Source organism: Corvus brachyrhynchos, unplaced genomic scaffold (assembly GCF_000691975.1).
Source record: "Corvus brachyrhynchos isolate BGI_N302 unplaced genomic scaffold, ASM69197v1 scaffold239, whole genome shotgun sequence".
NCBI lineage: Eukaryota > Metazoa > Chordata > Aves > Passeriformes > Corvidae > Corvus > Corvus brachyrhynchos.
The window spans coordinates 5,146,002-5,172,906 of NW_008246057.1; the positions used below are offsets into that span (position 1 = coordinate 5,146,002).

The 26,905-nt window shown below is 35.2% G+C and overlaps 1 protein-coding gene across 1 annotated transcript in view; it reads left to right on the forward strand.

Moving 5' to 3' along the window:
- Positions 1–26,905, forward strand: part of TBC1D22A (TBC1 domain family member 22A) — a 145,647-nt gene that overhangs the window by 33,732 nt on the left and 85,010 nt on the right. Inside the window, exon 9 of the mRNA XM_008642535.2 lies at positions 16,642–16,751. Within this exon, the coding sequence (XP_008640757.1) occupies positions 16,642–16,751 (110 nt within the window). The remainder of the gene's footprint in view (positions 1–16,641; positions 16,752–26,905) is intronic.

A 26,905-nucleotide genomic window follows, 5' to 3' on the forward strand; every position in this document is an offset into this window, starting at 1 on the left:
AAAACTTACAAAGATTTTTCTTTAAATAGCTTTTTGATTTGAATCTTTCTAATATATTCAAGTTACACTGAGTGATGCACTCAAGTTAGAATGAATAAATGAAATGGGGACATTGCATTTGCAAAGTACGTCAAAAATCCTGTAATAAAATTATAGGATTCAAAATCAACACTGTGAATTGGGCTTTAGTAATTTATATAGAAATAAACACAGAATTGCAGAATTTTCCTTTCAAAAATGTTTGAAATGCTAGTGCATTTAATATTTACTTCAATAATATTCTGTATTTATTTTAGATTTTTACTTGGATCTCATTTCTTGGTTTTATATGAATATTGGTTTGTACATTAAGCATCTTTATTTATTGCTATCTTTTCGCTATTGACTTTTGTACTTTTCCTAATTTAAAAGAACCCTTTTTTGCTGCAGTTCTAAGTCACTTGGATCCTAATTTATACAGTTGAAAGTGATAATACTTTTATTTTAGCTTCTTTCTGTAGTAAAAAAGTTCTAAAGAATTATTAAGAATTAATAATAAATTCTTATGCTTAAGAATGCCATTAATAATAAATCTGTGCTGAGTAGGTCATCTGATGGTACATCCTGGTAATGTTTAAACGCATTTGCAGTTTTGTCAAATATTTTGGTGGGAGGAAAGCCATGTTTATTTTAGCTTTACGACAACTGAGAGAACCCTTAATCCTTAATCTTGCATAACAAGTGTGTGACATAGTTATTCTAGTGATGGGAGTCTTTTTGCTCTGCTAAAGACCTCTGCAAACTGGAAAAGTTTAAAGAACTTCTGAAGATACAGATGGCATGGATGAAAATGCTAATTTACTTCTCATTCAAATCTGAATGCCATAAAGGAGGTTTTTGGGTGTATAAATAAGGACTGAAGTCATAGATATTTTGATTGTTTAGTGTGGATTGTGGTACCTAATTTTACCACATAGATAAACACATGTAGAATATATTGAGGGATTGAATGTAGGAATTGAGTATGTTAAATGTTCAGGACATTCTTTCAAACTTTCCATCAGTATAGTGATGAAAGTGTAATCTGGTAATGTCTCATTAGTTTCCACTCTGCAATAAAAGCAGAATGCTGTAGCATTTTCAGCAAGATAAAACTTAATTGTCAAACCAAGTCAGGAGAGGAAAAACCATAATTAAAGAAAATTTCAGAGGGGGTAGATACTGGCCCCTGCTGGAATACAGTAGTTTCAGTTTTGAATTTCTGGTCTAAATTAGGAGGAGGAGGATTTTAAACCTTAGCTTTCTTATACCAGATAATTTTGTGTGTTATTCTCAACTTTTTTTTTTTTAATTTTTCCTCCTCATGAAAATGCTAGCAGTATTTAATCTTATTTGTCATATTGTAACAGCCTCTTTAGAAATCCAAACACTAGACGTGTGGGAAAACTATTCTGGGCTTACTTCTAACCTCCAGTGTGACATAGCAGTGTTGTAACGTGCTGTCAGAACACACGCTAACACTGTCAGGGCAGTTTTCCTGAAAGCCCTATGTGTTTGTAGCATATTAGTTTGTGTCAAAATGAATCTCATCCCTGTGGATGCACCAGAGGTGTTTTTGTTAATGAGATAAGATATACCATGTGATTACTCACTGTTTGTAGACTTAACGTGGACAAGGAAATTTTGCCCTGGATTGCAAGTTGCCACAGCTGTGCTCTTTGTACACCTTCCTCTTGCCCTGAGTTCCTGTAAACTACACTGTTTCCTAGTGTTAAGTTGTGCTGTACAATTACTTGTGGTCTCTTGCTCACCTACACTTCACTTTATCTGACGTTCCAGTACATCGTCGTTCCCTGGGCTTGTGTGTATATCCAAAACCCCAGAGAGGACCTGGATTTATTTGCCATCCAGAGAGATGAAAGTTTCAGAGAAGTACCACCATGATAAGGATGCGTGTCAGATTGTTGCTAAGTGGAATAGCTGTATGAAACAATTTTAAGATGCCTAGGAGTATTGGATCAAGGGAAAATTAGGAGTTAGTAGGAAGTCAAGGGCAGGAAATGAACACTATTGTACTTGGTCATTTTATGTTGGATAAAGAATGTCAAGAAAACTGAGGCTGCTGAAGACTGGAATGGTGATTGAGATATTGTCTGCAATCTTCTTGAAATAGAGGAGCCTGAGAAGTTGATGATGCTTACAGGAACTCATGAACTGAAAACTTTGAGAAGAGAGATCTTACCCTTGTAAGTATTTTTTCTTGCCATCTTAAATCCTTTTGTAGAAGGCATTAAATGAAGCTCCTGTTTTTTAAATTGATACTGCTATGACTTTATGGGATAATTAATCTAGGCCCAAGTCCTGTTGGAAGTGGGACAGGATTTATTCCTAGACTTCCTTTACTATGAGTAAAGAAAGGCTCTTTGGTCCTGAAAAAGCCTCCATCTGTCTATATCTCCCTTTCTTACCATTTTTTCCATTCCCTCTCATATGTTACAGGAAGTCTTCCTGCCCTTATAGCTGGTATGCAATCTCATTTTTGCATTCTTTTCCTCCTTTTCAACAGTGAATAATTGTATTTAAAACTATTAATTTTGCTGGGGTTTTTCCCACAGTTTGAATACTGTATCCAAAGTGATTCTTTTTATTGTATAATTGGAGTAAAGTTTCAGAGCATTTTATCATGGCCATATCTGAGGGGATTCCTCAGTGTTTGTTTATAAAATATGAAAAATTGTCAGTTAAGCAGAGATTTTTTTTTTCAAGAGAGATGTAATTTTTGTGTGGTAAATATATCTGTTTAGAATGTACATAAAACTGAATTTCTGTATGATGAGACAGCAAGCCAGAGAGCAAAGAGTATTAACCCATTGACTTTAGGGAACTGTTTTTCTCCATACTACATAAAGTAAAATTTTGTTTAGCATGCATTATTTCATTTACAAGACCAAGCTGAAGCCTTGATTGCTACAGTATATAAATTAATTTGAGATAATTTATCCTGCTGTCATAAATATCTAGACCTTTATTATTCAGTTCCACCAATTCACTAGTCCTTGGAGAATTATGAATAGGACTTATACACTGTGGTTTTGAGGAGAGAAAGTGGAAAAGATGTACCATATTTGTAGTTGTTTAGAAGAGACTGACAGTGAAGGATGACAAATTGTTTTCATAAAATAGAACAAAGAACTATAACTGGGTTAACTGGATGTGTCTTCTTCTCCCAGGTCCTTCAAGTTCCTCTGCCTTCTGATTTACTGGGAAAGAAATTCTGGAAGACTTCCCAGGACTGATTTTCAGGAATATGAGGGATTTCTTTGGTTTGAGAGAGATGCAAAGATTTTACTTGCAATTGTAGTATGCTCTTCAATTTTTCTTTTAATTTTGGCATTAAACTTTGTAATAAACTTCTACTGTTTTCATGCTTTTCTTTGCTTAAATAAATACAAGGTTTTGCACAATATTGTGTTAAAGTGTTTTTATTTACGCATTTTTTGGAAATGATTTATGAAACATGAAACAAATTTGCATAAAAGCAGGGACATGAAGCATAATTGATATTTTAATGTTTCCCTGCAAGTTGTGAAACTATTAAGAAAGTAAATTTTTTTTAGAACCCTTTTAAAATTTGTATGAAAAATTATTCAAAATAATTTAAATCACTTTTCTGTCAAACAGAAATTCCATACCACAAGTTCCATTTAATCACATTAAATTTTTTCTCCTTTATGCAAATTACCAGTAATGTAGTTTCCATATACAAAGGTATATTTCAGTGCTGTTTCTTAATATTTCCATAATTTTGTAGTAATACTTGTGACATCAGGAAAGTTGACTCAAGTTGTCATAAGCATGAGCAATTTTCTATGAAATAGTCTTTGATAATTACATGGAATATTGTTATCTGTGTGATTTGGGTGAGAAAAAATGAAGAAGTCTTACAGAAAACTGTTGAATTCAAGACTTGAAACTCCAGACTGAAAAGTCTTTTACGTAAGTCCAGAAAACATCATCTGCATTGCTCTGAAAAAGCTGCAGTACACGAGCCACTCGGTGACCTGAATGTTTTTACTTCCCCGTCAGTTCTCTTTGCTGCACTCTTTGCTCTCATGTATTACTGAACACTTAGTATACATATACATGTATATACATATATATTTATAACTATAACATGGCATGGAAGTTGTTCAGCGTTATCTTAGCTTGCATTGAGATAACCACTGTTCACTTTTTCAATTTCTAGAAATATGTTGTCCCGCTCTCCCCCTATTGCTGTGCCAATCTGTTGTCAGTGAAAGTAATTTGTAAGTGCTGCAGGGTAGCTGAAGAGAGGGAGGACTCTAATGAATAAGATAGACAGTATTTGAATTTGGTTTCACAAACTGATGATTCCTGCTTTGCACCATGGAAAAGGTCCAGAATTAAACAGAAACCTGTGTTGAGCCCATCCACAGAGGACTTGGTGCTTCTGTGCCAGTCTTCTGTGCTGTGAGGCAGGACTGATTTTGACTGCAGTGGGAAAGCAGTTAGAAATTTTTTCCATTAACTTAAATATTATTGAGTTGTAGTTTTTGAAAAAGACTCAAAGTTCCTTCAGGTAAATTACATGGAAATAAAGACAATAAGAATATAGACCTGAATTTTAGTGCTTTAAAAAGCAAGCTTTTGAAGCACTTGGGCAGATTATACTTTTAAATTGTTAATTTGTTTTTATGTATGTCTGACTTAAGAAAAAATAAATTATTCACGATGTCTGAGCAATTGTCTTTATTAATATATAATATAGTTTTTCAGGCCTAATTGGATAAAGAAATCTTACTATTTTACATTCTTTATTCACTTTAAACAAGTAGGAGAATCCATGTGAAGATAACTAGCCCTGAATTGTTTGAATTGTTTGTCAGCTAGCAGCGCTTGCCATGATACACTGTCCTGTCTAGGGTTGGTTCATAAAGCAAGATAGTTGGAGGCATTCCAAACAGAAGTAAGGAAAATGTAGATAGTATTAAGAGGACATCTCATGCTTAGTTTGTGAGGGGTTAGGGAATAAGGGAGCATGAAGAAGGGCAAATAAGTTGTCAGAACTTGTGTAATGGAGAGAACTGATAGGAATCAGTGAATTATACATTTCTTTTAATCTTTTGATCCTTTTATTTTGTGTTTGAATATTTATTTTAATTATTTACCTGGACAAGTTCATCTTTATCTTTTAGCATGAGTTGTTGGAATATCAGTTTTTTAGTTGCAGCTTGACTCATTCTGTAGTGGGCACTTTGTTCTGGCTTAGAGTTATAAAATGATTTAATTTAAGAATTATTTTTAAATGTAGTTACAATAGTACAGAAGTCCAAATGAACGTAGTTAAGCTTTACTCAGATATGCAGTTTGTGTGTGACTTGCTAGTGGTAGAGTTTATTCCCTACTGTTTTTCCCTAGTTGCTTAACCTACTGGAAGTTTGTGATGGCATTTAGTGTCAACTATATGAGTGGATCTGTTTGCATAAGTGCTCTCTATAGGCTTTGATAACATGAGGTGATTTATTTACTTAACTGGTGGATTTTTGGCTAATTGCACCAACCCACTTTTGGCATAATTTGGAATATAGTAACCTTGAGAGAAGATGTTAATAATGAGCAGCTGAGCATATATCTGCAAGTAACTGTATAGGGTAGTTGGGTAGTAGTATATTGCTGCATATATTTTACTCATTAATGTACTTGATTCCCTGTGAGGTCTTGGAACAGTGTGAACTGGATTCTTATGTGCTGTGGAATCTTCCAGATCCCATTTGTTCTTTCAAGAGGTCAGTGTACCCTGCCTCTTCTAGCTTAATTTCTCTATTCCTTAAGCTTCACAGTAGAGCCACATGTTTTAGTATTTCCAGATTATGTTTTGCTGGTCAGAAAAGGGTTTGCTTGCTGTGTGCTTAGATGACACAGCTGAAGCAGGGCTTTCTGCTGTCAAAAGAGGTGGCTTTGCTTTTTCTTTTCCAACCCAAAACATGCGTTCCAGTCTTCTTTTTTTGGTCTGCATTGGCTTTCCTTGGGCACAGTTAAACTGGCTGGAAACTATGTCCATAATAAACTGAATTATTTAACTTTCTGCACTCATCTTGAGGATCTGAGAAGAGAATCAGTGCTGATGTGAGGATGGAAGCATATTAGGGAAGAAGGGAGAAGCAAAGGTCTGTTTAGTGCCAGGTAGCACTTAGACTGCTTTAGCTGTGTAATAACACATGCTCATTATAAGAATTTGTGAATTACACTGACTTTCTGCTTAGCAGGTTAGGAAGCACAACAGACAGATACAGGATATGGCAACCTGCTTTTCTATTATTTGCTTCCTAGTACTGTCTTGAATGACCTTGATTTACTATAAACAGTGCAGTTTTACAAAATCAGTTCTTCTGTCTGTTTCAATTTTTATTTCACTTTCTTTAATATACTGTCAGATTTCTGAGCTAATTAGAATGGTTCATCTGAAGTGTTGGATGTATTGTTGCATCTTGAGCTTTGCCCTCTTCCTTTGCTTTTTCTACGTAGACTTTTTTTTATGTTAATTCTGTCACGTTTTCTAAAATCTTACTTCTTTCTTTAAAGTATATTTGTAGTTCTTAGTAATCAAAGTGTTCAAAGTCATATCATACTGATGTGATGGAGAAAGTAACTCCAGTAATCTTCAGGACCTCCACGGAAACAAAATGAATTTCTTGAAAATCCATTCAGTTAACTGCACAAACTGTAAAATGAAAATTCTTGTTCTTATGAACTGGCACATATTACTAGCTTGAATAAAATGTGGGCTGTGATAAAATATTTTTTATCAGTTGATTACAGATATAGAGTAGTAATAGTCCTGGATACTTAAATCATAAGGATGTATTAGTTGACAAAGTAGGATGTACCGCAGCTTTGCTATCTTTCTGGAAAAAATTAATGTAATTCAACTAAAACTGGTTTCGTGGATAATTTTAAAAAATGCTTCTATCTATTTGCAGTGGAATAAGCCTAATTAAAGTTAGAATTCTCTGGCTGTTATTAACAATAGCTGTCAGAAGTGAAAAAGAGACATTAAGATTATCCTAAGTATATCCAACTGCTTAATTGCCTGTTATTTTTAGCTTTGCATGTGAGAGAAAAGCAGTATTTTGAGTAATGTTATTAATTGCTTGTAGTCTCTTATGAGTGTCTGTTTAAAACAAAGCAAAAACATCCCCAACCTCCCTTAACACCCGAAATTTTAGTCTATTAGTCTTGCAAATTTTTTAAATTTTTAAGTGATCTTCAAAGAAAGAACAATCTATATAACTTATTTTCAGAAAAGCATCTACATATGAAGTTGCTGTGCTCCGAGTCTGAAACCTGTCACTTTACCCTACCTAAGTAAATGTTTCAAAACAGTATCATGACTAATTATCATATTTTCATTGAAAGTGTAGCAACAGTGGCTGCATTTTCTGATCTGTTTTGCATTGATTTTTTTGCATTTTTTGACTTACAAGCTTTAAAAAAAGTATCTCAAGGGATTAAGAAAGGTTGGGTGTGGAGAAAAGCTGTAAGAGCAACTATGGAAGAAGCAAACACCTACTTTCTCAAAGATTAAAATAAGTGTTGGACTGAGGATTTTTCAGACCTAATGATTTCTGATGCCTGGTAGTAATTGCTTCAGGGTACCACTGTTTAAGTTAAATGTTCTTTTCTTAAATATGTTGCTATATATGACTGGCTTTCCTGGTACATAGGGGATTAAATGAAAATTTTTAATCTTTGGTGGCGTAAGATACTAACTGAAAAATTGGCAATTGCCATTTCATAAAAAGTTTTTTGGCTAAATCTGTAGGCATGAAATTACAATCATCTTCCTACTCTTCCTAACATTACAAAGATTTCTTACTGATGCTAGAGCAATAATAATTGGATTATATTTCCTTAAATTTAGAGCTTCTTTTTATTTGTTGTATTGCTCTCCCCATTATTGTGAGTGGAGGCATCTGTAGGTGGAATTCAGTGGTTTGGGTTGGCTTTTATTTTAGCTTGTTTGTTTTAAATATTTGTTGCATGCTTCTATGTCATACCAAAGTTTGTCTTGAGAATACTGATCAGCATACTACAGTGTATGGCCCATCCTCCGTTTACTTTTTGTGGTAAAGCTGTGCTTTAAAGCGAATCCTCTGAAAAGCAGCTGAGGAGTTCAAGCCCATTTAAAGCCCATCTTTTAGATGACTGTCATGGTTTTACACTTTAGAGGAAAAGCCAAGTAGGGACTTGAAAGTTACTAATAAAAATTTCTTCAATCATATCAGTGCCAGGAAGTCTATCAAAGAGGCAAAAAGTCTGACACTGGTGTCATGGAACCTATAAAATGCCACCTCATAGCAGGAGACCTATGTGGATTTTTTACTTAGATGTTTCTTGTGAAGAAACTTTCCAAATCCTGTCTTATGGGCAAAATCAGAGCCATTCTTTTGAATTTTTGCCATAAGAGATGTATAGAAGAAATCTCTGAATTAATAAAAAAATTCTTAGGTCAAATGGGGCTAATCAAACTTCTATCATAAGTAATCAGAATAAATAAGTCAGGTCTAGCCTTTCTATTGATTTGAAGTGTTTGATGTTTTCAGCTAAGTCAGATTTGTCTTTTAAATCACAGTCTTTTTGTATTATTCAAGTTTGCCTTTTTTTTTTTCCTTCTGTGATGTATACTAAAAAGAACTTGAGGAAAAAGAATTTTTGTTTCCCATGTATTTATTAAAACAGATCTGTCAATGAAGGTCCTCTTTTACTGCATAGGATGATGTGGATTTAAATTATCTGCTTTTAAAGTTTATTTTGCATCTATATATGTGTTTCTAAATTTTCAGATGTATCTGTCTAAAGAAGATGTGTTATTTCATGATGCTTAGTGCACACTCTCAGTATTTTAAAAATGAAATTAATTTTATAATATGAATGCTAGTGTAAAAATTCATTTCTCGAGTTTGAAATACATTTTGTGGTTTATATTGTCTCATTTTTGAAGGCAATTAAGAGATTAATAGACTAATACTGTGAGGAAGTCATGAGAGATTAGTGAAAGGTATTCTGTTTGAAACTACAGACTGGAAATGTTGTGTCATGGGAATAAAATGGATAACAATATCTTGGATAATGGTAAAAGCAGTAAAGTAAAATTAAAGAGAAACCAAAAGATTTCTTCAGGTATAAAAATGGAAGAATTGTGAAGAAGGAAGTTAATTGCAATAAATATAGCTATGGGAGAGACATATATTCCAAAGGGAGCAGCATATTTTAGTTCTGGCTTCTGCATTCTTATTATTTCTCCTCTCCCCGTGGTCTCCATGTAGTTATAATTAATGATCATCCCTCTATAGTGAAGCGGCACAGGGGTGGTTATACTTCCAGATCGAAGTCTTCTCAAACATGCTTTCTAACAGATTGGGAAATTACTTTAATGGCTTTTTTGCCATTAAAAGTGGCTTTTGACATCCAAATATCACAACTTTATGTGTTTATTATGAAGTAACTCATGGGAAGAAAAGCTAAAAGAGAAAGAGTCGCTTAAGCAATGACAACCTGCTTTACGAATGCCAGAAGCATAACATTCCAATCCTGTTACATAGATCAGTAGCAGCTGAAGATCTAAGAAAAGATTTTCAAATTAGGTGGATGAGTGATTAAACAGAATTGTAAGAAATTTTTTTTGGTCTTATTTCCAATGAGATGTATGGTTAGTTAATAATTTATAGATTTCAAACCAATACAAATAAATGTCAGAAGTTTGTGTGCTGCAACTTCAATTTGAGTTGGCTTTGCTTGTAGTTTAAATGCAAACCTTTTTTACTCATAGTAATAATAAGGTCATTGGGTTTTTCATTAGCATGGGGATATTTTACTTGTTTTTTATTTGAGAAATTTGGTATTTTAAATTTTTACTTTAACCTGTGGAAAAGAAATTTTTAAAGCAGAAGTGAAAAATTAAGTACTTAAGCACAATAACCAAAAAAGGCAAAAAAGTTTTCTTGCAAAACAGTTTTTCTTCTGTAGGCTTTCATTGCGTTATTTCACAGGAGCAGAGAATACTTTATGCTTTTATAGCACGTTCGTTTTGACAAAACTCAGTACACTAAAAAAATTGGCTTATGAATTGTGTTCTCATAAAAAATATTTGTGAACTGATTTACGTGTTCCAGCTTTAGTCAATTATGAGATAAAAATTTACTGCAGTATGACTGAAGTTTAAAGACAACTACTTTTCTTACAGTAACATTGTTGAAGAAAATTAGAGATCATACTATTTTTCAACAGAGCAGGCTTTTTTTTTCCGTAGAGGTTTGATTATTTCTTTTTCTTGATAATAAATACCTATATGAAATGTAAAAATATGTTTGAATTTTATGAAAAAAGCAGGCCTTGTGGCTTGCCTCAGAAGCATATGTAGCAGTTTGATTAGGAAAATGTAAATCACAGCAGATTAAAGTAGTTAAGGAATGCATTCAGCAATTAAGCAATATAAGTAGTGTTTCCTGCAGAGTGCATTCTCCTCAAATATACTTCTTCAAATTCAGTATTTGCAGTTTGTGCTAAAAAGTGGAAATAATGGATGGTACTTAATTTCTGTTGTAAATAAGGCAAGAAGTCTGTAAGGTGGATTTCTTATTAGCTGTGAATGATGTGGGACCTTACAAAATAAGGAAGCATGTAATTTTTGGTTAAGAAAAGGGACATATCTATCCAGTTGAGAGTTGGATATTGCACAGTGTGGGTTGCAGCAAACTGCCACTGTCATAGATGTGTGCGGATGATGTCACTGAAGGACAGTTTTTCCTCAGTTTGTTATGCCATTCAGGGACATTAATGGGTTAAAGTAAAAATTGCTTCATGAGTGAGTGAAGTTATACTTACATAGAGTTATGGTCATATGTGAATGGGTGGTAAGCTTACTTGACAGTGGCAAAGTTTTCAGTCTTCTGTCACCGAAAAAATTACATTTCTGAATTTTTAGAAGTTTTTATATTTACATACAAGTGCTTGGATAATTTGTATTAATTTTATATTTACCCAAGTTAGAATTGAACCTTTGGGCTTTTGAAGTTATCCAGGTAATGTCTTAAACATATTTCTGTTTACGGAATTGTTCAAATGAGTTGTCTTTGCCAGTCTTTTATTTTTAAGTAATTACATGCAAGACAATTTCTTATTTTGATTTTTCTTTTTATTTAATAGTTTCAGTTAAGAAGCATTAATTTTCAGTACTTTTAAAATCCATCCCTGCATATGCAGATACATATACTGGTTTCTTCATCTTTTAAATATTTTGTAGCCTTTAGTGCAGTTGATTTTTTTCCATCTCCAATAAATAGTTCTTTTTCAAAACTACATTAATTTACAGATTCTTTTAGAAGGCTTTTCCAGTGCTGGAGTGATAGTTCTGAAATAACTGTCTAATCAATCCCATACCTGAACACAGGGAAGGCATGGGTTCCTGAGGTTTGCTTTAGACTTGTTTGACCATACTATGGTTTACTCTTGTCCCACACTTGGTGTTTTCTCTCTGCGTGTTTGTGGTTATGTGTGTTGATGCTTTGAAAAATTAAATGATAAAGGGCAAACTAGTTAATTAAAAATGCAGTGTGGGAGACATGTTCAACCTTTAATCTTTCATTTCCTATTCTCCAAGCACCTTTTGGATTTCTCAGGGAATTCCCTTATGAGGCATTCTAAGAACATACTCATCAGCATCCTGTGCTCATCATGCATACTGGTTGCTAATTGTGAGTCCTGTAATTCGGTGTCACATGCACAACTTCTCCCTGGCAAGCTGCTTTGGTTGACAGCAGCAAACCTATTGAAGTGAGTACTGTAAGAAGAATTTATGCTGAGAATTTTGTTCATTGTTGCTGAAATCCAATTTTGAGAGCTGCCATCTTAGAAGCTTTGAAGGCTTCTGTTTCATAATAATGTCATACCCAAGGATGCTGCTTATACTCCTTACTGTAATTTCAAACTGCATTTACTGGCTGATTTCTCACCTGTGTGGAAGAGGTTCCCAGTCTTGTATTTGGCATTATGCAAGTTCTGTGGGTCAAAGACTTGTTGGTACCTCCAGGTTTACTTAATCCTCCTTTGTACCCTGTTTTGGTCATAGAGCGTTTGAAGTAGTAAAGATATTTTTCATCTTCCTCCTGTCTGACTTGTGAAGCAGTAATCTCAGTCTGCAGCCTATGAGGAACCAATGTCTTTTGTTTAATTTGCAACATGAGCTGAGAATTTCCTTTTTTCAAGTAAATTTATCATCCTTAAAAACAGGTCTGATTTTGTGTAGATATGTGCAGTGGATTATGAATATGAATTAAGAGCAAATTCTGGATTATTTAGTGTGGAGGAAAAAAAGATACCTGCCATTAAAATCTAGCCAAGAAAAAGCCTGTGTATAAAAGATCGTACTGGCAAGCAATTTTGGCCCACTAGAGGAAGTCTCTGAATGATTTACTGATTACTTTCATACAGAATCTGGAATTAGGGAAAAGGATATGAAATATCTACTTTTTTGTGATAAAGCAAATTGAGAGTACTTGCAGGGTTGTTTTTTATTTTTAATTATTTTTATTAATTATATGTTAGTTTTTATGAGCATAAAAATTGAGTCCATGTGATCAAGATGTTTTTGGACAGGATGATTTACTGTGCTCGCCAGGTCACGCAAGATTGTAACCGTTGCCATGTGCAGTAAAATTATTTAGAGAATTCATATTAATAAAATATAATGATTAATGTTTGAAACATCATTCTTATATTGATGTATAAAGATATTTATCTTGCTTCCTATTGCATCTGAATGAAATTGTGTAAGATTGTTAAAATGACAAGTCATCAATACATCATTTATGTGAGAACATGACTGGTTATAGCGGAATATTTGAAATGAAGTAAGGTCATGTTTACCTAAGCCTGGACTGATGGGATGATTAAGTTTTTAAAAAAAATTTACCATTGTGACTGTAGTACTATAAAGAAAGGAAAGATTTTATTTTAATGATTCATCCTTTACAGCTCAAGAGCTATTTCTATCAAGATTAACATGTAACTAGGACTTTTTCAATGAGAGATACTGATATGGTAATATACATATTTAATTAGGCAATTGTTACTGAAAGAATTTACATTTAAATGCTCTATTATGTCCTGATCTTAGAAAAACATTGCCGTAGTGCAGCAGTGACTGAGAGGCTGTTTTGTAAGGCTTTTTGAAAACTGAGTTTGGAGTGGAACATGTAAGATCTTCTAGATGTGGAAATATTACTGTGCACCTCTTCATGCCATCATGTGTGTATGATTTTGTACTCTGCATACTTGGGTGGTAACTTTTATGTTGGGTCTACCTGAAGATGCAATATCTGAAGCAGATTACAGCAAAGTAAGTTTTGTACAAACACCTGTGCATGTGTGGTCAGAATGGTTTCCTTGCTCTGCTGCAAGAGATACATAATTTGGATTTGAGATATGTGGTAAATACATTATGCCTTTACACAAATTAGTGCTAAAAAACCACCCAATTTTAAAATGTTCAATTAATTAACTAATCTAGTGTTTCTATTTATTATTTTGTATATTGGGTGTATGTAAAGAACAATCATAATTTATTGGTGACCTTGCAGTCTGTTTTGGGCTTCAGCACTGCGTCTTTCTTGCCCATTTTGTCCCCTACCTCCCACTCCAGTGAATTCATCTGAGTTTTGCTGATTCTGAGTGTTGAGAAACAATTTCAAGGTAAAAAGCTACAGTTAAAACATTAATAGCACAATTAAATGTCTGTTTCTTTAGAAAAAATTCCTTTGGGAGAATGTGTGCTTTATTTAAAGAGATCTCTTTTGTAGGAGCTTGCTTAGTGTGATGAAGTATGAAAACTATCAAGTTACATTTTTTTTCCCGCTTTATAAAGACTGAATTTTGGTGTTGGTAACAGGTTTAGAGAAGTTCTGAATGCAAGCTACCTTTTTGTTGGTTGCTTGTATTTTTACCCCGATGTGTACTGAAAAGGTGAAATTCCAGCACTCTTTAGAAGAAATCTATTACATCTAAATGACAGAGATCAGTTGTGAACTTAATTTTAACATTCTGAACAACTTCCATCAAAATCATCCATTAGGCTTAATCTTGAATTAAAACCTACTTTTAATGGAGGCAAGCTGTTTAGCATGTTTATTTTCTACTGTCATTGGGAAACTAAATCTGTAAGTAATATTTTTTTAAATTTTTGTTTTATCCTTATGTCTCTGGCTTTGTGAGTGGAGCCAGTTAAAGCTGTTTAGAAAAAGTCTTTTTGCATGGTGGGAAGTTTCAGAAGCATACCCTGGGAATAAGTAAAGAACAGCTAATACCATGCTTACAGCAATGCACGTATTCAGATCAGCATGTCATAGATTCCATGCTACAACAGTTTTCCTCCAGGCAACTATTTCCTGTCTTTTACAGTTGTATAGATAACATGATAAAGATCTCTGCAGGAAACTGAAGAAAATGAGAAATGCTTCTGTAAGACTTTGTAATTGGGAAATTTGGGCAGTGATCTTCACTCCCCCAGATATTGCACACACTGGCCTGCTATTTCTGTCCGTATTCTTTTATTCAGTCTTTAAATTACTGTCCATTCAGATTTCACTCATTGAAAATAAATTTAATGTTATTTAAAACCAGAAATTGCAATTATGTTCTCAAGCACAAATAATATCATATGTACTTTTGGGGTGTTTTTTTCTTATTTTTACTTCTGTTGTTTGTCCTGAAATCCCTTGTGCTTTTCTTTCAAAACTTTTCTAGTATGTTTACTTCCTCATCCAAATAAGAAAAAGAAAAAAAAGAAAAAAAAAGAGGGAGAGAGCAGCATGGAGCTTGACTGCTTTTGCCCTTAAAATTGCATGGAAAAACAAGCATTTTGCACTATGTACATACCCAAATAAATGAATAAATGCTAAATATGTAGATTATGATTTTGCATAGCATTCTGTCAGTCAAATGTTCCTTAACTGGAGCTTGTGCTATATCTGTGTTTATTATATAGAGTATTTGAAATCTGTTAAATACTTGTTTATCTGCTTTTAGGAATTGGGTTTTTAAAACTGCACTCAAATGCAAAGGTGGCATTCCTTTAATTACCAGTGAATGACTACTGGTCCATTGTTTACAACCCTGCCACCTCTGAGATCCTCCCATGCTGTTATTTTATGGAGTCTGCTGCAATCCCCTGTTTTATTTACCAGATTTCCCTAGTAAGTAAATATGTTAACTAACGCTTTATTAGCACAACCTAATCTTCTTGTCCTACAGCTATTAATATTTCACAATCCAAAACCAGTGATCCCTTAGAAGATGTACACCCACATATAGACACCAATGCAAACAAGAATGCTTTGGTAACACCTTGCTACCAGTGTCTACTAGTCGTGGTAAAATCACTGGTATGTTAAAATTATTTTAAAACATATGTAATTATAATGGTTGTTACCAATGGACAAAAGGTAACATAATCAAATGTAACAACCTAAAGATGTACTTGGGGATCTCTAATTACATACTGCAAAGCTGTGAGACAGGCAATAGAGGACTTTCAGGATACTGTATATTCTTGGTTTTCTCTTACCTTTTACTCTATGCTACCTTGCAGTTGTGTAAAGGAGGAAATTCCTTCTTGGGTATACCATGCACAATTTAGGTAAAATTGATCTCTTCTGCACCTCCGTCTCCTTGAGAATAAACCAGGGCTGGGACAGATACTTCTTTGTTACTCATTTTGATACAGTAATACACTGTGAGCCCCTGCAAGAAGGAAGCTACAGCATTTACACAGAGCCTTCACAGGTCATGTTAAACTCTCTTCTGGAGCTTTGGAACTTTGGGAGTTAGGTGGCAGGCCAGCACATTGTGTTTCTTTTCAAAATGGATTAATTCAGATGCCATGCCTTAAAAAGACAGTGTAAAATGTTGGTTCATATTGAAGTGTGAATTTCTTTAAATGCATTTGTGTGGAAGACTCAGTTTCCATGCATGAGGCGTCATTTGGATTCTGTGCTTTTCCACTGCTGAGAATCACAGAGTTTTTTGTGGGGTAGGAGTGGGAATCATGTGTTTTCTTTTGTCTGATTTCCTTCTAATACCAAATGCTTGCCTGAAAAACAAATCTTCCTTGAAAAGCTGTAGTCTGCTTTCTAAATAAATTTCAGTGGTTTTCTGAAAAGTATTTTTCAGGGCTTTTTCTTCTGTGAAGACTGGCAAAATATTTGCACATTCTGTGCGTGGTGCAAACACAGTCATCTTCTTAGGGATTGTTCATATATAGGACTCTCAAAGTGCTTCTGATCCTCTTTCAGGTGTGAAATGTTTAGAATAAAGTAATTTATTATATAATAATTCTGGTTAACCAGGCATGATTCGAGATTTTCACAGTCTGCAAGAAATTAAGTATTCATTAACATTTAAAGCCATTAGATGACACAGTTGAGCAATAAATGATTAATTTAGTCCCTGTTTAAGTAAATGTGCATTGAAGTTTCTGAGAAGAAGATAAGTGGTGGTTGTCTTTGTTTTCAATTATTTTCCTCATTCTTGCTTTATTTATTATGTGCACTTCATTGAGTTGTCTTTCTCTCTCTTTTCCTAAAACAGAAGAAGAAGAAGTGGAAAATTTTGATGTTTCCAGTCTGCCTGAAGAAGTGCTGCAGAACATAGAGGCTGACAGTTACTGGTGCATGAGCAAGTTGCTTGATGGCATTCAGGTAAATTGATTTTTCCAGTCTGTAAGTAGTGGACTTAACTGATTAATGTCATGGTTGTGAACTACTTTAAGGCTGAAAAAGAGTACATCTATAAAAAACAAGGGAGAAGTCGATTTTCCCATTGGAGAAATCCACTGCTAGTTTGGCATAGAAAGGAAAACAGAAAAAAAAAAACCTGTGCAACCTCTCTTGGTCAAAATGTCTTCATGTTTCATTGTGGTGTGATGTTCTAGAGCAGAATTGAAACCTCCGGTTCTAGAGGCATGTTTTGCAACTCTGTCACCAAGCATGTAGAATGGTTGCTCAGAATCTCACTGAGGGGGTGAAAAACTGGCTTATTTATTAATTTTTAAGTCAATAATATAGCAACCTAAAAGTGATTTCTGTCTTAATAGTTCCTGAAATTATCTTCATATTTTTAAAATACACATTTAAAACTTGATACTTATGCTACTTCACTGAATGTTTGAATTTTTTCAAATGTGGAAAATCTATGAATTAAGGCACAATTTTCTGCTACATGCAGCAAATTGGAGTCTAATAATGGTAGATTTTTGGGTAAATTTTCATGGGCTTAAAATTTTATGAAGATAAGAAGTATCTACAACATTCTTTCCTATGACTTACGTTTTAATATGAATGTTTCACTGGCTAAGGTGCATTGTGAATTGGAACTTGCAACAGAGTTCATTTTTGACAAAACTGTTATAAAATTGAGTCAACAATAGAAGGCTTAAACTTTTTTGAAGGTTTTTTAAGTGTATTTCTCCTGGTTAAAGGTCAAATCAAGCTCAATATTCTGTGTAGCATTTTTGAAATGCATAGTCATTTTCTCATGTCAATTCTTGTAACAAATACTGGTTTGCTTATTTCAATCTCTCAGAATTCCTAAATTTTAAAGTACTTGACCACATAGCAAAAATATGTGAAAAGTTATAAAGAAAAAAAATGAGAGCTTGAAATCTACTGGAAAGGAAGAAACCCAGGTAAAGAAATGCAAACCCTCCAACTGTTTTACCTACTTCTGGAACATCATTGTCACTGGCCTGTTGCTCTATTTTTTTTCTAGGAAAGGAAGTTCACAGATTAGGTGATTTCTCCTTAAAATTCTGTTTTCATGCAAAACTGTCAGGCACTGAGAAGCAAAATATGGAAACTAATTGCAGTGGAATTAAATTGCATCAATGAAAATTTAAGCTGTTGCATAAATGGAATGGTGTTGGATGTATTCAAGGATGCACTCATCTATCAAAAGCAGGCTTGAAAGATTATGCTAGTGGTGTGACTAATGATGCTACAGTTAATTCAGTGCAACTGCAGTGCTGCTGAAATAAAGGGGTTTCTTGTTTTTCTTTTTCCATTCTCCTGTTTCCTTTCCTTTCTGTGATGATACCACTTTACTTAACAGATAAAACAGCCATGTAGTTGCAGGTTGAGTTGGTTGGAAGAACTAACCCTGTAGAGAAGGACGTGGGATACTGGTGGACATGACCGGCAATGTGCACTTGCAGCCCAGAAAGCCATCTGGATCCTGGGCATGCAAAGCAGGTGGGCAGCAAGGTGAGGGAGGGGATTCTGCCCTTCTGCTCTGTTCTTGTGAGACCCCACCTGGAGTGCTGAAGCCATTTCAGGAATCCCCAGCACAGGACAGACATGGACCTGTTGGAGTGGATGCAGAGGATCAGAGGGCTGGAGCATCTCTCCTATGAGGAAAGGCTGAGAAGATTGGGGTTGTTCAGCCTGGAGAAGAGAAGGCTCTGGGGAGACATTACTGGAACCTTTCAGTACTTAAAAGGGGCTTTTTGCCAGGGCCTATAGAGATAGGACAAGGGGCAACATTTCAAACTGAGAGTAGATTTAGATTGGACATAAGGAGTACATTTTCTATGATGAGAGAGCCCAAAGAAGTTGTGGATGTCCTCTTCCTGGACGTGTTCAAGGTCAGGACTGATGTGGCTTTAAACAGCCTGAGCTAGCTGAAGCTGTTCCTGCCCATGGCAGGAGGTTCGGACTAGATGAACTTTAAAGATTCTCAGTGGTTCACTGTATGATGCTGTAGTTCTAGCTGACTTACATTCTGGATGCACAATTATTTTTGTCTGAAAATATGGCATAAGGGACTTCTGTATGTGATGGTTTTGTCTGAAGTGTCTGAATAAACTGTACAGGGATTTTAGAAGAGAGGAATGTGACATGTGGTAATAACTGCAATCAAAGAATCTCTGCAGAATATTGCCATTAATTTATTCGTCAATATAAGCTTCCATTTCATGTTGCCCTACCATATTGGATAAATTTAAAGAGTGCACTTTGATAACAGTTAGAGTCATCTTGTGAAATTTTTGGCTAATATGAACTAGATACATTTTTTTGTGACTTTTGTCCTTTCAGTGCAGAAGTGTGTAATGGAAGAATGATTGTATGATTGTATTTGTACCCCTTTATTATTCTTAACAGAAAACTCATTTATTTTTCCAATCCGTCCAGACAGTCTTATTTTCTTGATTCCAGAATTGTCAAAGGTGTTATTAAGACATATGTATTTCTTGCTTGAGTTTTACCACGTGTAGTATCTATTATTTCTTCATTCCTCACTCATCCACCCTCCCTTATGTATCTAATGTGACTCTGTGTATTTTTAATATAAGAATACATCTTTGAACCACAGAGATGTGTAGAATAAAGAACAGGAGTTGGCACTGGGCAGCAAGACAGTCACTTCCTGACATGCATACAGTTCTTAGCTGAGAAAAGAAATAAAAAACTTGTTCAAATCATGTGCCACTTTAGCAGGTTCCTTCATGCTGTTTTTTTATCATCTGGAGGTTCCTATTGTAAGTATGTTTTTGGCTCCAGCTAGAGTTTTGCAGAACTTTTCCATTAGTTAATGTTTGATCTTGCATGATAGTTTAATCTATTTTTTCTTCTTAGATTACTTTGCATCTTCTTTTTCTGTTGGTTGTCTCCAAGTTTGGGCTTCTAAGTGACTGTGCATGTGTTATATCACAGTTCTATTAAAATTTTAAAAATTGATCTAACTAATACTAGGGCATTTTTTGATATAACTTTATCTCTCTAAAATATCATTTAATCTTGGAATCTATATCTGTCTTATAGCAGTCAATTTTGGATGATGATGTATGTAATGGTTTTCCTTTTCAGTGCTTCGTGAGTGCTCTAAATTTTTTCTTTCATTTTTGTCCCAGAAAGACTATGCCTCACTGCAATTGCTTCTTATTTATTTCAGGAAAACAAATGAGAGCTTCTGAAATCTTAAGAACATATGATAATTCTGCTCAATGTATGGCCAGGTCTGAGGTCAGATTGAGTTTTTCAAAGCTTTGTCCAGTTGGATCATGAACCCTCCAAGGACAGAGACTTCACAGTCTCTAGGGGTTAATCTAATCCAGTGCTTCCTCGTCCTTATGTTGAAGTTTCTTCACAACAGCCAGCTGGAACATTTTTTGTTTATGCTGCTTGTCTCTTCTCTTCCCGCTATGCACCACTATTAAAAATGGAGATTTCTCATCATGATAGCATTGGTTTTATCAGGCTGTGATTAGGTGCTCTGGAGCTTTCTTTTCTTCAGGCTGAACAAGCCGTTTCCCCAGCCTCTGAAAGAGCATGTGCACCTCTGAGCATCTTGGTGATCTTTTGCTCTTGCTTCAGTTTATTCACATTTTTCTTGTATCAGGGTCCCTAAAACTGGATGTGGTATTTTAGATGTGGTCTTGAAATACAATAAATCATTTTTAAACATTTTAAGGGAGATCTACACAGTAAAGATTGAACTCTGGAACTGTTTGGTCGGAGAGGTTGTAGAATCCTGATCCTGGAAGTTCAAAACCAGAGTCCATATGGCCTTGAGCAGCTTGCTCCAGGTGACTTGGCTTTGGGCAGTGCTTGGACTCCAGAGGTCCCTGCCAACCTCTGTGATTTCACAATGAGTGCTGGGGGGGGTAATTGTTGGAAAAGGTCCGTGGACTCTGGCGGGGGGAGGAATTGCAGTCCAGCCAATATGGTTGATAAAAGCAAGCTCCGTTTATTAGCAATCCAGAGACACTTATATAGTATACCAGCTTGTTAACTCTTAATTGACTCAAACCTATCAAAGCGCATTTCTGCTTCTACATACTTAGACTACATTGGCAAGCTTCTACTAGTTATGTTATGATTAAAAGAATTCAGAGTTCACCCTCCCCTCTCTGGGTCTTATCTGCACAGCTGCACATCCTCAAACTCCCTTCTTGTTCCCAGGCCTGTTTCTCACACAGGGATTTTCTCATGCAGACAGTTTCTCACACTAACCTTTGCTTGCAGGCCTATTGTTTGTACAGTTCTTTTATTGATCCCATAATTCTATCAATGACCCATGCCCCTGATCCTCTAACCATTCCTCAATAGGTAATCGCTTCCCTCCATCTACTGGGCCAGGAGGCTGCTGGCTGGCTTTGCTGCCAGGGCTTACCAGTGACTCAGTCTGAGGTTTCTGTCTACTGAGATTTCAGGTCCTTTTCCACAGAATTCATCTCCAGCCTGTATTCTTACAAGATGTTCTGATTTTTTATGCTGATTTATAAAAACCTGCTTCTGAGGCTGTGTGTGGCCATATGCAAAATACATCTCCGTTGTGTGTGATAAAGCTGGTTGTCTTTAAAAGACTTCTAAACTGTAGATGATGCATGAGCATTTTTGTATTTTCATCTGTATCTGTTCATATGGGAAAACCAGAATTATCCCATGAGTATTTTTTCCATGTAATTAAGTAGACATTCCCATATATCCAGATTATTAACTTTTTTTTTATTACTAAATCGTCTTTTATAACACTTTCCTCAATAAAGTCTCATTAACATTCAAGTAAAAAGTTCACATTGATCTGTGCCACCTGAAAATGTAATGTTCATGTATAAAATAGAGTATAACTTTTCATTTTAAGTTCAAGTATACTGGTAATAAAATAACCAAAGGGGAAATACATGCATTGCATAATGATTTAACCAGATGTATTAAAAACAACACAGAAATATTAATATAATTATTTGTCAGGGCCTGGTAATTTTTAGAATAAAAGTGAGATAATTCATATCCAGGGACTGGAGTGTGCTGAGGTACATATTAGCTATTCCTATGGCTGATAAAATAGAAAGATGTATGACCTTCAAAGGGAATCCTGCAGAGTTCTTTCTCACTCCTGAGTTATGGAAAGTTGTTGCTAACGTATGCCTGAAGTCTGGATTATGGATGGATGGATGGATGGGTGGATGGATGGAATGCTGCTTGGAAAGCCTTTCAGAGGTCTGCTGGATCCAATAAATAACATGAACATGCATTTCAAATGTTGAGAAGTACACGCAGAAATAACTCGCCTCAAAACTCTTCACAGGACCTTCCTGAGGTTTATTTTAAAGGAAAAATAGGTCAAATATTGCTTTCTTTGTACCTTTTCATTAAACTCCTACAAGACAAATTTCTTGGTTATGTCTGCAATTCATTTGGGGGGTTAGTTTATGTGTGTATGAGTTTTTTAGCCAAGATAAAAGGATAAAAGGAGTATGTATTTTAAGTGTCTGTATCTGTCTGTTACCTGTCTCTTGTCATGGGAACCCTCTGTCTGCTGCATATGTGCTTTCATGCAAGGGTCAGGTTTCTGTATCAGGCTGCAGGGTCTACCTGTGCAAATGCAGTGACAGATTGTCTAGGATTTCTAGGCATGCATCAGCCCTGCACTTCTGGTAAGCTTAGCTAAACTGAGAAAATACTCTTTCTTCCTGCCTTCTTCCTGAACACAGCATGGCAAATGTGGTGTGTACAGGGAAAATGGGATATAACTATCTGAGAGGCAGTCTAAAGAGTCTCCACTAGCATTGTATAGCTGATACTGAAAGACAGTACTGCAGTCATGCTCCAGTTTCTGTGTAAGCAGATCCTAATGCCAGTCAGAAATGGATGCTTTACAAATGTGGAAGCCCTGTCAGGGATTGTCTGAAATTCTGGCAGCAGTTATTTCTGTATGTTATTCTCTTCAGTGTTTCAACTGCATGTTCACACTGTGTGTCTGTCCCTCGCTCTGTGAGTTAGAACTTCTGTATGGTAATAACTGTTTACTAATTTCCAGAAATCCAGGTTGTTCAATAATGTCTTGTCCAGGTTGGATCCTCAGAATGGGATAAGACGTGGTGGCTTTTTTTTCTTGAAGGTATGACTATTCCAGGGAAAAGCAATGGTTTGTTTGATAAGAATTGTGCTCTAAAACACTAAAATAACTTTTGAGAAGTCATAAACATGAGAAATTTAATGAGAAATAGGTTCTGCAATTAGAGCAGGCAGTTGTGCCCACTCAAGGTTTAGAATGGCTTTTCTTCTAATGAGAAATGGACAACTTCACCATTTTTAGTAATCACTTATCAAATGATACTCCTAAATGGTATTTTTCGTACTTTATCTGCATGTCATATATGAGACTGAAATCTTCTGGAACATAAGCCTGCCCACAATAGGCAATTCTATCCAGAATCCTTTCTGCCTTTATGCTCAGATGTCTGGTTTATGTCTCTTAATAGTGTGCTGGAGCAAATACTGTTTTATGGTATTTTAAACTTTTATTAAAGGACAGGAAAACTCAAGAGCGGGAGTTCAGAAATTTTTCTTAATTTTACCTACCTTTCTCAATTCAAGAGATTCTAGTAGCTTGCTTGGTCACTGGAGGACTTACATTCCTCCCCAGCAGTTTGAGAAGATTGAATGCATCACTAGGGTACTGTGCATGGATGCCTAGTAAAAATTTCAGAGTCAATTGCAAAGTCTGCTCTGTTTAATATATATCTGTGTTTTCCTCCTATTACGGACTCTGGTAATGAGCAAACAAGAAAGCCAATACTCAAAACTGCTTTAGTATTGGGTGGAATGGAATAGAGTAGGTAGGACATTAGATTTTGAAAATGATTTCAAGGGGATTCAGGAGAGCACAGACAATTAGGCATGTACATCAGGGAAGTTTGGAGAAAGTGTAAAATAAGCAGAATTAATGCTTAAAAGATAAAACCCTGTATTATTTAATATTTTCTGTACCTCCTGTAAAGAACAAATCTGGCAGCTTTTGGAAGGAATCAGTGAACCTGTGAACAACATTATGGTTTAATTTTATTTCCAAAGTGCATTTTGAAAAAGTCCTTTTACTAGAAGTTCATAAAAAAGCTAAGCGCCCGTGGTAGAAGCATTGGCTGTTACCACATAGCAGGGAGAAGAGTTTATGTAAGTAGTCCTTGAGAGGAATCATCACTTTGCTACTTTTAAAATGAGCTTGTTCTCAGTATGCTCTATGCTGTTCTAATCTCTTTTGTCTGTCCCATTTTAAAAAGAGGGCTTGAAAGTTAAAAAAATGATAAGGAAACAAGGTAAGTGTGATCAAAGGTATGGAACAGTTTCCAGGTGGTGGATTATGTATGGATTTGGCTAAGTGGAGGAATGTAATACAAGTTTCTAAAATGATGAGGTGCATGAAGAAGGTGAAGAGGAAGTAGGTGCTTTCCATCTCATCTGATGCAAGATCTAGATAGCATCTTGTAATTCTACTGAGTGATATTGTTAGAAAAAAAGAGTGGTTGAGTAACTAAGCTGCTGGGCTACTTGTCCAAGGATGAAAAGCATTTTGCATGGGTTTAGAACCTGAACAATTTGAACTTTTGTTGAAGAAAAAAATCTTCAAACAACTTTAATTATGAAGATACCACCCTGAGTTAGGGAAGTCTCCATGCTGCAAACTGGAAACTGAAAGAATGCTGCAAGTGCATCACTCTGGGCTTATTGTGCTCCTACCATCCCCTATAGTCATTTGCTGTTGACTTCTCTTAAAAGGGAAAATCCAAGGTGGTTCATTTGCTTGGCCCACTAGCCAATTTTAACTTTGTAACAATAAACTTTGGTACTTCAAGTAATAGAAAATTGAGGGCAGCAGTAGGATTTATCCTGAGAGTTGTAGTTTTTGTTAAGGATGGGTGTCTTCAGAAGCTTTTAAGGAGGCTATGTCCCTTTGGAGGCCAATAATGTAGTTTTCCAGCCTGTCACTGAGAGTAAAATTTTCAGGAAGACAACAAATCTATTTGTAATCAATAGATGAAATATACTGTGCCATCAGTATGCTTCAGCATAAAAGTATTTTATCCTCTACCTAAAATTTGCAGCGGCAGCTTTTGGGATTGTACATGTTTGTATTTATGATTTCTAGCTGTTATCCAGATTTGAACTGTTGTCTCGCCTATGCTGTAATCCAAAAATATACCCTGAGCACTTTTGTCATTGCTACTTTCTGTAATTTATCATTCATCCACTTGTATAAAACTGAGGTTTGATTACACAGACCACTAGAAGGTTGGATCTTTGGTTCTGGTTCTATGGATACTATTCTAACATGAGAATCAGTACCTACAATTTAATAAGCTGTTGCTTTTTTTTTTTTGTCCTATTATGTAGGAATAAGTAAGATACTGTTTTTCATGTAAAAAATTTTGGGCTGCAATGCTATGTAAATATTTTTCCTGGAATTTAGGAAATTTTGCATTTTCAAAAGTCAGGCTTAACAATTACAATGGTTGACAGACCTTTTTCTTCTAAAGGAAGTGTCTTGGAGAATTATGGAACATGCTATGGACTGTGCTAACAGCATAGTCCAGCACACTCGTGTGTTTGTTCTTGTGCATGCACACTCTCTCTATCCTAAACTGTATTCAGGAGTGAATTTACATTATAATATCTATCTTCAAGAAACATTTTGGGTAAACTGTGCTTCCATTGATAGTGTTAATATACATGGTGGCTATCATTATCTAGTGTCATGCTTCCCTCCCTCCTGCCCCCCTCTTTTTGCATAACTTTGAGAACAAGGTAAACCAAGATTTTTAATAGGGGTTTGCTTAGAGAATTCAGAAATATTTGAATGAAGTACTTAAATGAGTAAAAAAGAATTCAAGAGATCTCTTTGTGACATAATGAGGATAAGAAAACCGTTTTCTTTCAGTTGTTATTTGTTCATGTGACACTATTCTTGAACATACTATATTGATGCATAGGAATTCTTAAATATGCATCAGTAGAGAAAGTAGACATTCAAGTCTATATGTCCATATGATGTATATGGATTGCTTAGTGTATCCTCTATATTTAAAAGCTCTGATCTGATTGATAAAATGAGCAAACAACTCATGAACACATTGTGTCAAAGCTTTCCATTTGCTTCTGTGAATGTTTCTGATATTTTCTTCAATACACTGTTGGTGAACAGTTTGTATGACCTGAAAAGATGAGAAGCATTGTGCCTCTGCTTGGCTGCAGTCATTATGTCAAATTATTGACAGTGTTTTTTCTTTTAGTTTGGCTGGCTCTGCTTCTCCTTCATGGTGACATGAAAGATTGTTTTCCATTCTTCTTCAGCTTGCTGCTTCTTCTCTTAAAATTATCCCATCATCACCTATTTAAAGAAAAAGATGGGGGATTTTCTTCAGCTAGTGCCTGCAAAGTCTCTCTTTCTATCTCACTCTGTATCCCTCTCTCTCCCCCTCTCTCTGGGAGGACAGTCCCAGTTAAATTTGTTATGAGCATTTTTCCAAGTTTTTTCCATTTAGAATTTCTCTACCCTTAAAAAAAGTAAGGAATTACTTAATACTTTTTTTAATGTTTAGTGAAGTCTATAATCTTAGTATTTTATTTTAAATTATAACAACTGGGTTTTGAGAAATCCTGCCAGACCTAGTTGTAGTTGCAGGGAAGTGGGGTGGTTATACCAGTTTCTACAGGATAAATACAGACTACTAACACAAAGATTTGAAGCTGAAACAAGTTTTGATCTCTTGTGACATTATGAAGTCCTAACCTTCTGTATTGTAAGTTGAAACTAATTATGTGTCAGTCTAAACTAGATGTTTTAACCATTCAGCTGTGAAGCAGGTTAGCATAGTTCACTGAAAGTGTGTTGGAAGCTATCTGAGCAGAACGTCAAGGAATTTAGGTATTGCACACCAGTGCATGAATTCTTACATTTATCATGGATTCTGGTGTGTACCCATGCATACTTTGTAATATGTGAATGCTTACTGGAAAGTGTCAAGAACAGTGTTTAGAAAGAAGAGATATTTTATGTGAACTCCTTGTTTTCATCC